General features: G+C 40.4%; 3 protein-coding genes across 4 annotated transcripts; all 3 read right to left on the bottom strand.

The window, feature by feature from the left end:
• Positions 1 to 571: 571 nt before the first annotated feature.
• Positions 572 to 5,459, bottom strand: LOC146963568 (obg-like ATPase 1). The gene is made up of 11 exons (XM_085768562.1): positions 5,413 to 5,459; positions 5,014 to 5,111; positions 4,736 to 4,879; positions 4,130 to 4,257; positions 3,754 to 3,929; positions 3,574 to 3,654; positions 3,269 to 3,366; positions 2,987 to 3,130; positions 2,355 to 2,451; positions 1,802 to 1,924; positions 572 to 1,686 (listed from the first exon to the last, which is right to left on the bottom strand). Exons 2-11 carry the CDS (start codon positions 5,109 to 5,111, stop codon positions 1,585 to 1,587), a joined length of 1,191 nt encoding a protein of 396 aa, XP_085624688.1. The 5' UTR covers positions 5,413 to 5,459; the 3' UTR covers positions 572 to 1,584.
• A 400-nt stretch (positions 5,460 to 5,859) lies between these two features.
• LOC146963567 (transformer-2 protein homolog alpha-like) lies at positions 5,860 to 10,947 on the bottom strand. Its single transcript, XM_085767061.1, has 8 exons — positions 10,797 to 10,947; positions 9,143 to 9,276; positions 8,845 to 9,004; positions 8,535 to 8,723; positions 8,143 to 8,258; positions 7,876 to 8,031; positions 7,200 to 7,270; positions 5,860 to 7,029 (listed from the first exon to the last, which is right to left on the bottom strand). Exons 1-8 carry the CDS (start codon positions 10,827 to 10,829, stop codon positions 7,019 to 7,021), a joined length of 870 nt encoding a protein of 289 aa, XP_085623187.1. The 5' UTR covers positions 10,830 to 10,947; the 3' UTR covers positions 5,860 to 7,018.
• A 540-nt stretch (positions 10,948 to 11,487) lies between these two features.
• senp2 (SUMO specific peptidase 2) lies at positions 11,488 to 17,286 on the bottom strand. 2 transcript variants are annotated; one of them, XM_085767059.1, is made up of 17 exons: positions 16,979 to 17,286; positions 16,243 to 16,304; positions 16,038 to 16,150; positions 15,487 to 15,553; positions 15,286 to 15,370; positions 14,983 to 15,148; positions 14,771 to 14,877; positions 14,563 to 14,645; positions 14,206 to 14,254; positions 14,047 to 14,119; positions 13,801 to 13,956; positions 13,566 to 13,697; positions 13,215 to 13,439; positions 12,956 to 13,035; positions 12,771 to 12,855; positions 12,586 to 12,681; positions 11,488 to 12,496 (listed from the first exon to the last, which is right to left on the bottom strand). In XM_085767059.1, the coding sequence occupies exons 1-17, from the start codon at positions 17,155 to 17,157 to the stop codon at positions 12,434 to 12,436; spliced, it is 1,821 nt and encodes a 606-aa protein (XP_085623185.1). In that variant the 5' UTR covers positions 17,158 to 17,286; the 3' UTR covers positions 11,488 to 12,433. The 2 variants fall into 2 exon arrangements, with proteins under 2 accessions (XP_085623185.1, XP_085623186.1); XM_085767060.1 differs by having other exon boundaries at positions 13,801 to 13,953.
• Between the last annotated feature and the right edge of the window lie 966 nt (positions 17,287 to 18,252).

Genomic DNA, 18,252 nt, shown 5'->3' with positions numbered 1-18,252 from the left:
AGCCTATTATTACACTTCAGGGTACATAGTATATCTAATTTGTTACTGTTGAGCCTTTCACAGGAGAGAAAAAAAGGGAAATAGACAAAACAATGACAGGTTTCCCTCATTTTATTGACACATGCAGATCGGTGAAGATGAAATTTATTAGACATTTGCTCCCTTTTAATTTTATACTTGTACCTTTATTCAGTCCTACAACGTCCACCACACTTTGGCAAGATCTTTGCCAAAATAAAGTTTGGCCACAGACTCATGCAGCTGCTGCTGAGTCTTGACTCTCTGGAACAGTCCCCCCCCTCCTCCATCAGCTCCAACACGATGTTGTAGCTATCGTCTGTCTGATAGAAGTCGTCAGTTCTGATCAGAGAGGGATGATCCACTATCTGGGGTCTGTTGTCTCAGATATAAAGACACACTGGAGGGCGGCAGTGAGGAGGTGAAATCAGATACATATTTGGAGCTGTACAGTCCAGATGAGGCACAGAGCACTGCTGTGGCTGTCCTGATTCACAATGAAGCATCGTCTCTAATGATGTGAGGAGTCTGTTTTTTTTTTCTATTTTTCTTGTTTTGTATTTTTTGTTGTTTCTTTTATTTATTTACTTATTTATTTTTTAGCCCAAACTGAAGTCAATAAAAGCATTGTGTACAACAACATTCTGTGTTCAGGTGTCTGATCAGGCTCCATCAGAGATGCCTGCTTTGCTTTTTCTAAAATAACAACATCCCCACTGCTCAGAATACAGCACAGCACTGGGCTGGAGTTGAACACCGTGATAGATTTCACTGTCTCTTTTAAGTAAACACACTGCCAGTCAAATGATGATAATGATATAGTATATTTTAGCATTAAGAACTCGTAAAATTAAGAAAGTCTGACTGAGGAAAGCGCATGGAGGATCTGACAAAAGTTCATGTCTTTGTGAGAGATTTGATGAAAAAATAATGAGTCGCCTGTAGCAGATCGCTGTGTCCTCCTCCAGTTCACACCGCGACCGTTCACATGTTTCAAAGACAAAGAGGCCGGTTAATGATCCAGCACACCTGCCTTTAATAAAACACTTATTAACAGACTCGTTAGGTTTCTGAGAGTTTGCCAATTAATCAGCAGTCATCATGGAAGAAGGTGTCAATTAATGACTGCAAAGATAAGCTCTTATGGCTCGGGGGGAATTGAACTTTTGTCTAAAAAAGATAAATTGGAGGGGGGGTGAAACTGGCATAAATTAAACATTTTAAGTATCTTTGAGCAGCTGGAAAACAGGACACGCTCTGCTGCGTGCGCTGCTTTCATCAATTACACTTTGATTTCTGCCACAGGCTCCTCATTAGACAATTTCCACTGAATTGATCTAAAAGTATTTTATGTTTGACTGGTAGTGCAGTTGGTCAGTATTCTTTCGCAAAGGAATGTACGGTGTATTTGTATAGAACATGTATTACATGGTTATATGATGTGCGGCCAAGCAGGCTGCATGTTGATCCACTGAAATCAAGAGACGAGTGTGAAAACCAGTGTAGCTCTCAGGGGCCAGACTGAGCAGTATTCTGAGTTCTCCCTCTGGTGACTGCGCGGTCTCATTATTTCTTTTTGGGGGCATTGGGTGTGTTGAATTTGAAAAAGATAATGTCCCCGTCTTCCACGATGTAGTTCCTGCCCTGTTGCCTGTATTTCCCAGCAGACTGAAAAAAAAAAAGAGGAGGTGAAGATCAGAGGGGACCAAACTTATTCAAAACGACTTCAATGAATGTTCAACATCAGTATCAGCTTTTAATGAGGCTCTACACAAATACACACCTTGGCTGCATTTTCACTGCCCTCCTCTTTGAAGTCAATGAACTTCATCACCTCGGCCATGATGAAGCCCTTCTCAAAGTCAGTGTGGATCTTTCCTGCAGCTTGAGGAGCCCTGGACCCTTTCTGTTGAAGCAAGAGAACAGAAAATCAGAAACACATTTGCAAACATATCAACACACTACCACCTTGAAGAATTCTATTCATAGATAGGATCAGGATTTAGAGCTTAATTAATAATATTTTTTTTAAAAAGGCAAGTCAAGTGAAAAACATGCTGTTAAAATAAGCAGCGACTATTTCATTCTATATTTAAAATCTGTCTCAGAGCCTTTAGGAAGCAACTACAATGATAGTCAACAAATAACAAGACTAATACCAACCTGCATAAACATGAGGAACAATGAGTTTCTAATCCAAAAAAATCAACCAAACTGGCACATCTTTAAATAACAATATAGTGGATTTTGAATTAAAGTTGTTAGTCTATTAATTAACCCATGATCAAAGGTGATAATGAACTGTGAGGAGGAGTTGTTCACATCACAACACTCACCCTGATGGTCCACGCTCGCACCTCATCTGGTCCCGCTGTGAAGAAGTATTCCAGCTGCAGTGCTGCGTAGCCGGTCTTTATTATTTTGGTCAGAACACTTAAAAAAAAAAAGACACAAACACACATCAGAGCCAAAGATAATCAACAAAAATGTATATTTTCAAGGGTCTTTCAGTGATTTAAACACAAAATCTATGTCTATTTTCATTACAGTTCAGTTATTTTAACAATAACATGAGTATATAATAACGCCTTATCGTGCTTAACAGATTTACATTAATGAAGATTTCTTCAGTCACTCCAATGTTTTCTTTTGACTCAAAGGCCCTGCCTTTTTTAATGGCATGCGGAGTTGGCAGGCACCTGGTGTTGTGTATACCCTGCTGTGACTTGTCAAAATCTTTGCAGTGAATAAAAAGCCTCTGATGCATAAAGCCGTAAATAATATTTTCCTGTCAGTTGTATCAATCCTGTTACAATGAGTGAGGCACTGGCAGATAGTTACAAATCGCTCTACTTCATTTTAACTTCAATTTAATATATGAAATGTGGCCAAGTTTATTAATCACTGAAATGATTTTGGAAACTTGTTCAAATAGATTATTTCCACATTACCCGTGTGTATGTCTCACCTCTGCGTCTTCACCTCCTCACAGTACTTGTTCCTCTCTTCGTCGTCCGCCATGTCCAGCAGCTTGGACTCCAGAGCTCCACTCAGGGGAATGACCAGAGAACCTGGGTCATTAGCGTCTATCCACTCCTTGATTTTTACCAACCTTTTTTTGTAAAAACATAAAATAAAATAAAAAATAAGGCAAAACACGCAAGTCTACTTCTCTGAATACTCAACTACAGCTAAATACATGAACAGGTAATGTATGTAAAAGGATAATAACAAGTGAAAGTAAACCTACCACTTGTTCTTCTTTCTGATGTAATCTTTCTCTGAGAGATTCACCAGGTAGATCATGGGCTTTGATGTCAGAAACAGGTATTTGTTCAACACCTCAATCTGTGGACAGACATTTAAAACCAATCATGATTCTTAAATCGGTTTAGTTCACAGAAAGCATTTTCCGACAGTTTTCTCAGGAAATTCCACTTGTCAGATAATGTGCATCTTTACCCCAGAGGTCCAATAATAGCGTGCATTTCTGCAAGCTATTAGTCACAAAAGGATTTTTCGGAAATATACTATAAGCATCCACACAAACTGTACCTCTTTGTCGTTCCAGTCGTTGTAAAATCTCACGTGTTTCTTCTCATCCACCACCCAGTTCTTTACCTTCAAGATGATATCCTGAAGAAGCAGCAGAGAAGGATCATGATGGATTGCGATTTCCCATTACCTCCCAAATTCTGACATAAATAAAAACGCACAACGGATGCACAGACTCACATATTCAGGTTTGAGCTTTTTGTCGCCTCCTCTCACTGCGGTTTTCTCCAGTTTGTCAATAATTGGACCAATCATTTCCTCATCTTTTAGTCGCAGCTCCTCGTGGATGATCTCGATGTCCCTTACCGGGTCAACGTTACCCTCCACGTGGATGATATCCTCGTCGTCAAATGCACCTAAAACACACAGCAAAATAACAAATCACACACCCCTTTCCAAGTGATGTATATTCACTGGGCCACAGTCATCTCAATATGGGCCTTGTTCCCTTTTACGGGGCATAGCAATGGCTCTGACTTGACCTTTTAACACCTGTCCGCTCAACTCAGTTGTTGCTACACAGCAGCTGCAGCAGGCAACAGTAACGTCAACTCACGGGTCATGTGGAAGATGCCGTCACAGGCGCTGATGTGGGAGAGGAAGGCATTTCCAAGTCCCTGTCCTGCGTGAGCTCCCTTCACCAGACCAGCAATGTCCACAACGTTGAGGAAGGCAGGAACCTTACTACAGAGACAGAGGAGAAGAGACTGTCAGTGCTATAGCATAATAAGACACAGACACAACATACTCTCTGTAGCTTTATCCCACCATGCTTCTATTCTTCTGAGATTATTAGGAAGCTTAAAACAAATGCAAACCTATTAGTCTTTTTTTTTTGCCCAACATCAGCTTGTTGTGTATATGTTCAAACCTCAATTAGTCTGTGCTGTCTCTAGTTACATTGTGCAACTTCATACTGGTTATGATGTATGATGACAATGCTCATAATAATAATTACATTAATAAAAGCAATGCCATTAGTGTCATCTTTCCTCCTTTTATGTTTTGTTCCATTTCTTTGTTGTTTTCCCTGTGTGTGTGTGTGTGTGTGTGTGTGTGTGTGTGTGTGTGTGTGTGTGTGTGTGTGTGTGTGTGTGTGTGTGTGTGTGTGTGTGTGTGTGTGTGGGACTTATTGCTGTGTGTTCAGAACAATGACACACACCTGGCTGGTTTGTGGTACTGGCAAAGGAAATCATAGCGCTCATCAGGAACAGGTACCCTGCTCTCATTTGGGTCGATTGTGCAGAATGGGAAGTTCTCTGCAGCAGCTTGGCTTTTGGTCAGCACGTTGAAAAATGTGGATTTCCTGCAGAAGAGAGTGAGAGAGAGAGAGACAGTGAGTGAATAGATGTGTGACTACAGTGCAATAATCGGCCCAGAGTGATGGGCCAAAATGTGTTTACTTCTTTACAACATCTACATATGTGATGTGATACATACCCAACATTAGGTAATCCCACGATACCAATTTTCAAGGATGTACCAAACCGTCCAATTAGAGGAGGCTGTTTTGGTGCTTCTCCCTTCTTGGGGGGCATCTGAAAAGAGTTGCAACAAGTCCGTTGACACCATTTTTCTAAGCAATCTACCCAAGCCAGGTATATCTGTATCAAACGCCAGCTTGGGTGTTATTTTTTAGTCCGTAAGTAGCTCCTCTGAAAACGTGTGCAGTCATATGCTCATTCAAACACAGCATGCTAACGTAAGCTAGAAGCTAACAAGTACCACTCCCAGCTGTTTAGTCGTTATATTTCACTGAGCGTAGAGAGCTGTCCTCCTCTTTCACTCATTACAAACACACCAAAGGGTAATTAGCTAAGGGGCATCATCGTTTAATACCTTTATCTCTGTCCTTTCGCCTGTTGGGCTACGTGGTGTTCACGGTTCAGACTTGTGCTCACACCGGCCACTCCACTGGAAAGACAAGCTGGAGAGCAGAGCGGAAGTGTTTTGACGTGCTCGGTCTCTGATTGGTCAGAGAAAGGACTGGAGCGCTGCGTCAGAGGTGCGTTCAGTCCGTCAGATTGATTTGTATGAACTTTCTCTTATCTTTTTACATAAACGTTAAGTGTTTCAAGCGAATTTAGGTGTTAAGTGACTTGTTTAGATGAACGTTTTTTGTTTTTAGTTTTGGTACAGTTTATGTTGCAGTGTTTTTCCGTGGTGCGTCGCTAGGTGGCGACATTTTACAGGATGTGTTCAAGAACAGGTTTTTGACATTTGGCATTATGATTTTTTTAAGACAGTGAAAATACAATTTAAAAAAGGTAAGTTTCCTCAAATGTTAATGCACTGTTACTTTATTTCTTTAAGGTAAAACACCTTTCAAAAGAAAGAAATCACAGTTTTTGTCTTGTGTGATGCTTATAGGTATAGACACATGGATTTTGAATTTCCAGTAAAATAAAACAAGGAATTGGAGGACATCAGACTAGGATTATAGCAAAGAAGGAACTGTGACATTTAATAGACAGAACAATTTGTCCCGAAAATAATCAAGAGTTATCAATACAGAGGTAGGATTTGCTTACTAAAAGACAAGTTTATCCTGACAGTAAAAAGTTTAATTGCCAGCCAAGCAACACTTGTACTGTTGCAGCAATTTGTCCCATGGCACATACATTCAGCATGAGACAGTGCACAGGTCATAATAATCTGACCATCATTTATGTGATTAATACACAAAATATTTCAAAACACAATGACATGCATGCAGGAAACCCAAGCAGTAATATTTTTTTTATTTCTGTCAAGAAAAAACAAAAAAACAAGTGTTTGATGGAAATAAATGGTCCAACACTTGCAGCATTTTTGTCGTCACTAAAACCATGGGATAGTGCGACCTTTACATTTTACTTGAGCGTTGAAAACCAGAGCGCGTGTCCCAAGTAATTTTTTATTGCTTTATACAACCCCCCAACCCCCCAAAAAGTACTTTGCACCAAAAAAGACAAAATTAAAAAGAAATATATTTAAAATACATCTTGGAGCAAACTAGGATCTCAACAGTTTAACCAGCCACATAAACAGCAAAATAGGAAACTGTAATATAACATCCACAGAAAATACTTCTGATGTAAAAACAAGTCTGTCTGCCAATCACAAACAAACTTTTAATTACCACCACTAAAAACATATCTGCTTCAGATTTCTGTTAGGTATTACGATTTCCAAAAATTCCTTCATATATTTCAATTTAAGTTAAAAGTGATCTGCAAAATGTATAATTTCACCTGAACCTTAGTTAGTTTTGTCACTCAATGAACTTTCATGACTCTTCTGACAGATTTGGTGAAGATTAAATAACCACAGATCTTGTGGTGCTCAGACAGACTGCGTTTTTGGAAAAACTTGGTTTTTCACATACATAATATGTTCAAAAAAACATAAGAAACAAGCATTGAAACAATAACACCAAATCTGTTGTTGACTCTCCTCACACTGCTCAGTAGTGACCTGTGAACAAAGAAATGACAAAACATAAACATGAATCAAATAAATGTAAAACCTCTCTGTATGTGTGGGGGTTGAATGAATATCTGAATTTCATATTCACTGTAAATCAATCAATAGATCCAAATAGATAGATTCTGAAGCCAAATTATAGAATGATGGTGTCAACATACGTGGCGAGTACGACCGGGATCGGGATCGTGAGCGGTATCCTCTGCTGTAGTATGGTGATGGAGATCTGCGTCTACAGAGGGGAAAAACATAACCACAACATTTCACTTGATGTCTCGAACAGTACACATGATTAGAATCATTAAATTAACGTTCACAATCTCTTTTCACAACATCTGGCCAACTTAATATCAGACATATTAATTTGATGTCTTTGAAAGCATAACTCATCTTTCAGACGATGCAGGCCAAACTTTGTGCAAAATTCTATTTTTGAGTAAATCCGGGATGAAAGTGTGTATTTTTTTTTTCGCATTGGATAATGCAGGCGCACGGATTATACGTCAGCCTGTACACGATTCACCAGCCACTGATATTGGATCCGTCATCCGTCATTCAAATGTCTGAGACACGCACACACACACAGAGCTCGGGCTCGCCCCAATCTTTGAATATCCCGCCCGCTCGATAACGACCAATCAAATTTGTTTTCCTTACTCGGGTAAACTCGTGTTGCAGCTCGTGACAACTCGGCGCGACAAACAGGACAAACGGCTATTTCTGTACACCTTTAAAGCTTATCAGGAGATTAATCCATTCTGACAATCGATTAATTTAATAGTTGCAGTCCTATTACTCATCAAAGTCAAGTGAAATACTGGACCAGAAAGAACCCACCTGTACGACCTGTACTCTCTGTCGTCATAACGGTCATAATCACGATCATAACCTCTGTCGTAGCCTCTGTCGTAGCCCCTGTCATAATCCCTTGAGACGCGCCGTGACGAACCGCTGCTGCTGCCGCTGCCTCCTCCTCCACCGCCTCCACCGCCGCTAAAAAGAAAACACAGTGTTAAGTTTGGCAACACCTTAGAAGACACCACACACAGAAGCTTCCAGAAAATACCCTGAAGCTAAAAACCTGTGTGGTTAAGAAACGCTCACTATGTGGGACGTCCCATGTAGATTCCTGGGGTGGGAGTATGGGCTCGTTTAGTGATGGAGTAATCCACTCGGATCCTGCGGCCATCAAGCTCCATCCCATTAGCACGCTCCTTGGCCTAAAACAGCCACAGGTAGGCGTATTTTATCTAGTTAACTAATGAAATACTTTGCCTGTTAAACATTTCATCTTGATGTTTTACAGAGAATCTAGATGGAAGTCTACTCAATGCACAAACACACATCCAATCCCAACAGAAGCCATTTATATGATAAATATCACTACTAGCGGAGACTCTAGATGAGGTTCACCAATAAACCTTATCATTATACCTTTACAAAAAAAAATCTGGTTATTTTTAAAACTGAAAAACACATTTCCATCATCTACCTACCTCTTTGGAGTCCTCGCAGTTTTCGAAGTAGACAAAAGCAAAGCCTCTTGAGCGACGGGACTGCTGGTCATACACAATGTTGACATCTGCCAAAGGGCCATACTTAGAGAAAACTTCCCTCAGATCCCTCTCAGTTGTGTACAGACTCAGCCCAAACACACCCAGACAGTTGTTGGGGTCTGGATTGGCCTGTGAAAGTGAAAGAAAAAAATATTGAAAACAAATCATGTCACTGCTGGAAAAAGTGATTATTATGATAATTGGTAGCCAGAAGCTTATGAAGTAAATGACTTGCATTTTCATGTCTTACCCTGTTGCCAATGTGTCTGCGTCTGTTTGACATGGGGGAACGGCTATGGCTCCTACGGCGCCGGTACTCCCAGCTACGAGATCGGCTCCTGGAACGGCGTCGGTGGGAGCGAGAACGAGAGCGGGAGTAGTGCCTACGTGAGCTTCTGTGGGACCGGGACCTGGGGATGGACATAAGCTTAACCCTACAAAGTCTTACACACATGCATAACAGTTTGTGAAATGTAATTCTTGTGTAAAAATGAACTACACCCCACATCCAACTATATATATACACACACAAATCTACTGCATATTACCTGGATTTGGATCTAGATCGAGAACGAGATCTGGACCTGGAACGACGGGAGCCATCTTTGGAGCGCGCTGGAGAGCGGCTGGTGGATTTCACCGAGCCCCGAGGGGAGGCACTCCTCGAGCCAGGCCGAGAGTCCTGGACAGACCACACACCGTGGTCAGAAACACTCTACAGTCAAATATTTGCCAAAAAACAAAACAAGAATAAAAAAGGGGACAGGAAGTGACTGCGCTCGCCCACTACATACCCCTTCAGAGGGAATTAACCGCATTTTGGCATTTAACAGACTTGACACTAAACATTTAAGGAATTTGATCATATAAAGGTGATACATTGCAACAGATATTTAAAAAACAAGAAATTAAATAATTTAGCTGAGATTTAGATTGCACAAAAAACAAAACCTAAATGGTATGGAGGGATTGACCAGTGATGTTTCAGATACAGAGAGGAAATAAACAGTGCATGCTTAAGAGAAAGAAACAGAATGAAAGAGTAATAACAGCAGGCTGTGAGGAAATTACTCATACCCTGGTAAACTTCTGATCTTAACTTCATAACTTCTTTAACTTCATTACTTCAAAACAACCCCTTCATTTCTTCTTTCTTCTGTTTGACATTATGACTTCTTTTTTCCTCCTCTTCCCCCATTTACCATCTGCCATTACAACACTAGTAGTGGGGACAGATCTTGATCGCTTCTTTTCAGCATCCAATACATTAGCATGCATCAACACCATCAGCTTCAAACATTAACAACTTCACATCTGAACCGTCTTCCGCCTTTTTCTTTCTTCCAACCTCAACCTTAACAAAGAACAAACAAGGGTGATAAGGCATGTTGGTTTCTGTTAAAAACCAAAAAAGTACAAAGAAAAACAACAGCAAAACCAGAAAACAACATATATTAGATGAATACAGGTTTGTATGTTAGCTTGCTATTGTCTCAAGAGCTGCAACAATAAGTCGATTAATCGATTCCTCAATTGGCACAAAAACAATCAGCGGCTTTTATTTTATTTTATTCTTTAAATATGCCAAATTTCTGTAGAATCAGCCACTCTCTTGTGATTATTATCTTGAGCCCTTGAGCTTTTGTTTTTAACTTTTGGACAATGCCAGTTAGACTTTTTTAAAGCTATGAAAATGTATTTTAAATTGTCAGATTGTGTTAACCAATAGAGTAATCGATTAATCGAAAAATAATAACTGACAGTTGATGAAAATACTCATTAGGTGCAGCCATGATGATTTCCTGTGGCCCTAATCTACCATTTCCTAATAGATGACTACTTAATCATTTTAAATAGACTGGAGGGTATTCTGATAAGTAAACCTATACAACAATTGATCAACAAACAAGTGGTAAAATGAAACTAATGGTCGGGCAGCAGTGACATCTCCGCCGTGTTATTATTGTGAAGGCCTAATGTTTTAGCTGTGGTAACGTTACATTTAACCACACCGCTTTGAGTGTTTCACTTTAATAATTACTCACAGAAAACGGCCAGTCTTACACAGAACAGACGTCCCTCACTGTCTGAGGACAGTTTTCCTACATTTGTTTTCATTAGCAGACCTGCAAACGTAGCTGATGGCTAAATTAGCTAGCTTAACATCTATTTTTGAACTATTTAGTCATAATTACAACTCACCTGCTCCCTGAACTCTTTCTCGTTGTCGCTCATATCTACGTAACTAGATACCAAATGTGTAAAATAATGCGTCGTTAATGACTTTAAAGACGATGCCACCGGGTTTGCTGCAAAGCAAACCGGTTTAATCTGACCGGGCTACTGAGTGTGTAACTACAGGAAGCAGTTACTCTCTTCCGGTTTGACCTTCAGAATAAGAGCGTCGGCTCTACCAAACGTTACTGGCATCAAAGTAAAATCTTAAAGGGCAAATAAATGATATATATGACCAAGTGTAAAAATAATACTAATAACATTGTTAAAGGGATAGTTCAACATTTTGGCAAAAATTCACCTATTGCCAGAATCTCTGTTCTTCAATAGTAGGTTCAGTACCAGTACCTTTAATTATCGGTGCATGCTGTTTTGAGATCTGCAGAGACAAGCTGCTCTGCAAACACATTGGAGGTGAAGTACCAGAGACATCCTAATCTATATTGACGGTACTGGTCCCCTGTCCCTCATCAAACCCATTAAATACACAATCCAACAACGCCAAAACACTCTCTTGGAGAAGTTGTGACCTGCACATTTACCACACTATGAAATATTCATGTATAATTATGTAACATCACGACACATGAAGCAAATACAACTTGCTCTTTTGAAATCACTCAATGCTCAGGAGTCATTAAAATACCAAACACCAGTGAAAAAGAAATACTTTATTACAGGAGGGAAAATATCACATTATCAAAGCATGAACTCAAACATGCATGTCTGTACAGTAGTTTGCTATGCAGTATGCACTACACTGTAAGTCAATGTAACAGCCCTAAGTAGCCTCTTGCATTATGCTCATGGAAAGAATTCACAGACCTAACATTGCTTAATGATGTATGAGCAAACAACTATTAACACTCCACTCATGGAGGAAGAACAAACCATACACACTCCAAAAGTACTTTCTCATTCAATCACATCATAAATAATAGCAAAATTTATATTACAAGCACTCAACCATGCATCTTTTGTATGAAAGGGAGGAGGTATTTTAATGTTCATAGTCTTCATGTCAGACGGACTAAATGTAGTTGGCATCCACTTTGTTAAACATAATTGGAAGAACAGCCAAATTACACCTAAATGTCACTGACTAGACTTTTTAAATAATGAATTTTGAGTCCAGCTCCCATGAACCAACTTGGGAGTTGGAAAAAAAGAAGGAAACTAGAAAAACAAAAGCAAGCTCTGTGTTGAGCTCAGTGTAAGGGGGCTGAAGGCACTTCAGGCAATACTTCAAAACAGTAAAACAGAACAATCTAAGGTCAATAAAAAAGCCATTCAGTCAGTAGTGCCAAAGCTCGTAGAAGAGATACACTTTTTACACCCTAATAATGTCTCCAATTACAACTCAGAGAATACAAAACATCAATATGTCCCTGATAAGAAAAGGAACATAATTAATTCTTAAGACTAGTGTTTGTTTTCTCCAGACCTGAACAGTTAGACTGGGTTAGATCTGAGTCCAATCCTTTGGCCCATTTCTTTCTCCCATTTTTTTCTTCTTCATCATGTAGTTACTGTGCACAGATGTTGCAACCACTGAGAAAGTCTCTATTGTTAGGCGGTTAATGGACAGGAGATTGTTGCAACCTTTATAGCAGCTTCTGATTGAGGATTTCCCAAATCATTAGTTTTCTGAAGATGGGCATGTGGCACTGTAGAGAAAGAGACACGTGGGACATTTAGTTCAAGAGAAATTATGTAAAAAACAACAACAAAAAATATATAAATATACAGTACGTACCTGTTTGAATGTGAGAGGCATTCCTTTTGCGATATAGTCAGCGTATTTACAGGCAAAAACACCACAGTCACTGCCATTCTTTTGCTGGGGAATCTCCTACAAGCGCAATAAAAAATGTCTTAGTCTTATAGTGAATGACAAAATGTTTCACAAAGTGTCACATCTTTCATCCCAGTTTCACTTACAGTTGCCCTCAAGCTTCCAATAGTCCATTTGGTACTGTCGAACTCTCTGCCTTTCTTCGCTTTGTGCTCCTCTTTCAGGTAGAGGCTGGAAAATGAGCACGATAAGGCCATCAATTATTAAATAATAAAAAAAGTGGGATATATGGACAAAGTGTTTAAGATTGCCAGGTTACAAAATTACTCACAGTAATTGAGTACAGATGTCATCATGCCTCTGGCCCATTGAGTCATATGACTTCACTGTCCTCGATTTAAAATCAATCACCTGGAAGGAGACAGGAGACACTTAGCTAAATAAATGCTCAGAATATTTAAGTGACCAATTCATATTTTACCCATTCTTGAAAAATGCTCTCTCTAAAATCTTAATAAGTACTCTTTCTCAAGACTTAGCAGTTTAAGTGAATTATATATATTTTTTAAATGATGATGATCCTGACTCACAGCCATCGCCCAGTGGACACCCAGATGCAGAGGGACGAGAATAAGGTCATAGAGGAAGAGATCGACGGCCTTGGTCCAGCGCTTCACGGCAGCGTGTCCTCCGGCCTGTCCGCTGCTTCCACCCCGCAGCTTGGGATAGAAGAAGGTGCTGAACGAGTAGACCTTCAACGCTGTTGCTTTGTCAGAACACCGCTCCATGAGAAGGGACAGGTAGAAGTTTATCACCTTGACAGGGGAAATGGAAAAGGCACAAAGTTTTAAAACAGACAATAGTGAGTTCATTTGTTTTGTTTTTAATATAGACTAATTATACTGCAAACAAATTAATTTAAGACTCATACTAGACCTTACCTCATCGTTGAGCCATCCTCCTTCCTGCAGCGTGGCCAGGTCTCTCTGTGTGATGCGGAGTTTGAAAGCTGCACTTAGAACGAGGTTGGGATCACTCTGAGCCAGAGCACCACTCACCTCTGCTGACATTTCCTACACAGACAGACAACAGAACACAGTGCTGTAAACAACCTGTACCCATGCTGTTTTCAATGCAGTGAGACCACACACCAAACTCTGGAACATTTCATCTCACCTTGGTCAGCCTGGGTATGTCCTCATCGCTGTGCCTTGTATGTGCTGTGTGGGCAGAGTGTGTGTCAGGAAGGCTGGCAGCAGGAGCCTCTCTGTCCACTAGGTTGAGGCGCGTCGCTACTTCTGTCGAGAGGTCCAACTCTGCCGCCTGTTTCTGCTGACAAACACACACAGACACACAGAAACTTACATGTGTGTTCCCACAAAAAATTATTAAAAACTTAATGAATGCAAGAGAAATGGCTACCTTTGCATTTCTAATAGGCTGAGAGTCCTCAAAGCTGCCATTGACTGACTTGCCGAAAGATAAGCTACCCCACCTGGAAATGAATCAGACAGGGGTTAGAGGCATAAAATCCGTCAAAACACACACACACACACACTCTTCCACAACAACAACACTTACCTGTCCTTGGTTGCAGATGCATTTCTCCATGTAAACATGCTTGGGGCAGCTGTGCAACAGACACAAATGTCAGATCAGCAGGACAGATTTCACTGCAACATGTTTACTAATAGGAACATACTCTGAATGCAGAGCAGGATTTTTATATTCAAGGAACAATTCACATCTATTTAAAATAATGCTCTTAACAAGTCTAACAACTAGCTGACCAACAGGAAATGAAATGCCAGTTATCAATTGATTTTCAGAAATTAAAAGTAAATAAATCATCTAAATCATCAGGATTTTTGGACTAAATCACATGGGCAGGATAATGTGACAATAACTGAAAATCATCGGTTCATAACAGTGTCTTACCTGTGTATGTGGTCTTCCTGGGGATTGGTTCAAAGGTTTTCCCTGAAGGAGTAGGTTTGTAATCAACCTTCGACAGTGACTCACTAGGAGCAAAAGGAGAAAAGGGTTGGCAAGGATGAATCAGCTTGTTTACTGTCGAGTGGATCTTGGTGTAAAATCAAAAAAAAAAAAAACACTCCACGTGAAAATCACTTCTTGTTATACTCACTCTTGTGGTTTCGTTTGGTTGAAAGGTAGTGGTTGACTTTTGTTGTATTTTTCTGTCACCATCTCCAGCAAGCGCCTGTAGTGCTCCTTATTATTCTGCTTTATGGCCTAGAGGCATGACAACAAACATGTTACTCACAAGGAGAAATGGCTCAGTCTAGAAGTTTTATTATTGTGGCAATTCTCTTGGTGTAACTCAAAATAGTATTGTACCTCTTCCACGGTGAGACTGGGCTTGTAGCTGCGGCTGTGTCCAAAGCCATTGCAGGCTGCTGGGTCAGGGTTCGCAGCTCCTATCCTCAGATTGGATCTGGAGGGCAGCAGCTGAAGGGAGCCTCTTCTCTCCCTGTCCGGGAGACCTGCAGAGAGCGCTGTCCCACTGGATTTAAAAAGATTATGTACATTAGCGAGGGAGCATCCACAAACAGTGACACTTTCTCGAAAAATCAGTGAAAAGACAAGATTGTTATAGCAGTGGTGTAGGGTGTGACTTAAGACGGTCTCAGGATTGCCTACCTGTATTTCCTCATTAAAGGAGGCGAGGAGGAGCCTTGAAAGGGATTCTTGCCACTCCTCTCGTTTACTCCACTCACTGGTTTATCTGTGGAATAAAGACAAGTTCAGTCAAATGCCGATGGGGATTATGAGGACAACACAGGAAAGGTTCTGGATGAGACACATTTAGTATTTTCCTGCAGTAACAGTTGCCCCACTTACCCATTCTCCTCTCAGTACTGTTCAACCATGAGGTGTGGAGCTCATCTATCCCCATCAGAGTGACAGGCTGAATCAGACAGAATATACAAGGACAGGATATTACTCCATTGGCAGCTTAAAGTCCCGCCATCAAAACTTGGTTGGTTGCTGAAAACAAATGAGCTACAGTATATCCATGTGTTTTTGTAGGTTTGCTTTTGTATAAGCAAATTACTAAGGTGAATCGGTGGATGTTTGTCTGTGTTTGCATGTAATGTTCCTCTATTCAGTACTGTTTATACAAAGGAGGGAGAAACAAATCTGACCTGAACCCTAGATATCTATAAAATCTATAAAGCTAGAAGTCTAGATCTGGATTTACTGTAACCTCTTCTAAAAAAGAGAGCTATAACCTGGAAGACTGACAACTTGTGCATCTGTTTGGATTGAATTTCTGGCAGTGTGAATAACAGTTTAGGTTAAAGGATCTGACTAATTCCTCCAGCAATGGTAGTTCCCCCATTATTAAATCTCACATCTCGAGTCGTAGTAGTAATAGTTTGAGCACAAACCTGTGTCTCTTGATACTGTCTTGGCTTCTCGCGTCTGGTTGTCAGTGGGTTACGCAGCCGGAGCAGATCTGCTACCCCAGCCACAGTCTTCTTCACAAAGCTGATGACTACATCTAAAATACAGGACACAACAAATCAACAACCATATTCATTCATTTGTTCATACTTAAAAATGAGAATGTTTCATCTTTATTTGTTAACAAACCTCGTCTGCGTCTCTTCACCTCTACTGGATCACTCTGGTGAACACCGTCGGCAACATCAACACTGCAACAGAAAAAACACTTGGGATGGGTGACACTGTCTGTATCTCAATATTATTATGTAACAGTTATTGTGCTCAGTCTTCATTTAAGTGTTTATTCAATTGTAGGGTCATACTGGATGATGTAACTACTGCATTATACTGAGTAGTATATCTATCATTAAGGCAGCTTTTGGTATACATTGATATCAAAAGCTAACTTAACATTATGGTATAGATGGACGGATCATTATTGTTGCGACAATTACTTTTCTAATTGACTGGTTGACAACAAAGAAAAAAACAGAAATACAAGGAAATTATAAATGGGGTTATTGTAACATAAATTTAATGTTTGATTTTTCAAATAGTCAATTATTTAATATACATTTCTTGTAAAGGTCAAATATGCCAATCACAACAACACTTCTGTTGCCCATCACAACAAAACGGCAACCCATATATCACAGGAAATGAACGACAGACAGCAATTACCAAATACAATAGAATAACTTTGTATGTTGCTAGTTGCTGCTTTGCTAATTAGTCCATCAGTGTTTGTTGTGATAATTACAGATAACGTTACAGTTACACTAACCTTTGACTCAGAAGTAGCCAAACCAGGTGATAAATAGGACGCACAACACCACTGATAAACACGGAGGTCTAATAATAGCCTTTAAGCTGAACAACCGACCTCTGGTAGTTCCGTTTAGCCGGTCTGCCGTGACTCTCCTGCCGCTGTGCTCCCGCTTGAACGCCAGGTCGCGTGGGTCCCTCCTGGCTAACGTTACCTTTCCCGGGCCACTCGGTGGGATTTTGCCCCGTAATGGGCTCAAACAGCGACGAGATGCCGTCAACTATCCATCCATACATCCCAGACAAATACAAGAGAATTGTAGCGATGTCTTCTACGCGGGCCAGGACTGTTTTACCGCCGGTAAGAAGTCAAACAACGATCTACGACATAGACCACCCGCCGCCACGTTAGCTTAGCGTTAGCATCACCGTGCTGTCTGTCTATGGCTGAAATGAAAAACGCGAAGGATGTGCGTCACTCCGTGTTGTTGTTTCACGCAGGGCGAACGTTTTGTACGTCGACAGAGAACGCCGTGCGGGGCGGAGTTCTATGGTCCGTTTGACTGGAAACGAGACGTTAAACACCGCTCACTGGCGGGTTTTTGCGGAGTTATCGAACGAACGAACCCCTGACGGAGAAGGCGTAGACTAGAGCATCAGTAGCAGGTCAGAGTGGCTGCTGCCGCTGCCGAGCTGCTCAGATATATCAGTGCGTGTTACGTAACAATGATAAACACCACTGGAACTCAAACACGGAAATACTGAGGCAGTGTTGAAGGAGTTAATAATGAAACTTCAAATTAAATCAGTGTTGTTGTATTTGTTTTCACCGTTTACACATTCCTGAACATTATTATTGCTTAAAATCAGAGCTACAAGAAACCCGATTCAAATCATTAGCATAATTTTGATGTATCAGTATTTTAACAATACAAATGATAGCTCATAAGTCACCTCTCTCATGATCTGTAAATCATGTCAGATTGATCTCATTCAAATTACGTGCTGGTTTTCTACCCGGTTATCAGACGCACTATCAAAAAGAAACTCACTGAGATTCAGAACTAAAGATCAAAGTGTTTCTTAACCAAACTAAATAGGTTAACACATAATAAAGTGTACCAACTAAAGCAAAGTAATCCAGAAAATAGCTTAACTATAGCTGTCAACAACAACGGCAACCCACGCTTACCCCCCCCCCCCCCCCCTCTCTCTGAAACAAATTAACGCAACAGGTGAACATAAGTGCTAAACCCCGCCCATAATGACGTGATCCGCTACTGAAATAATAACATCAACTAAATCATACTCAAAACAAACAACCCTTAAACTTAACAGAAAACCCAATTCATGGCTCCTACATAGCTACCAGCCCCTAATTATTAAGTTATT

This window comes from Trachurus japonicus, chromosome 22, assembly GCF_045865225.1.
Source record: "Trachurus japonicus isolate A0001 chromosome 22, Traja_1.0".
In the NCBI taxonomy this organism is placed as follows: domain Eukaryota; kingdom Metazoa; phylum Chordata; class Actinopteri; order Carangiformes; family Carangidae; genus Trachurus; species Trachurus japonicus.
Note: the sequence above shows the minus strand (reverse complement) of the source record. Positions and strands in the feature narration are given on the sequence as shown.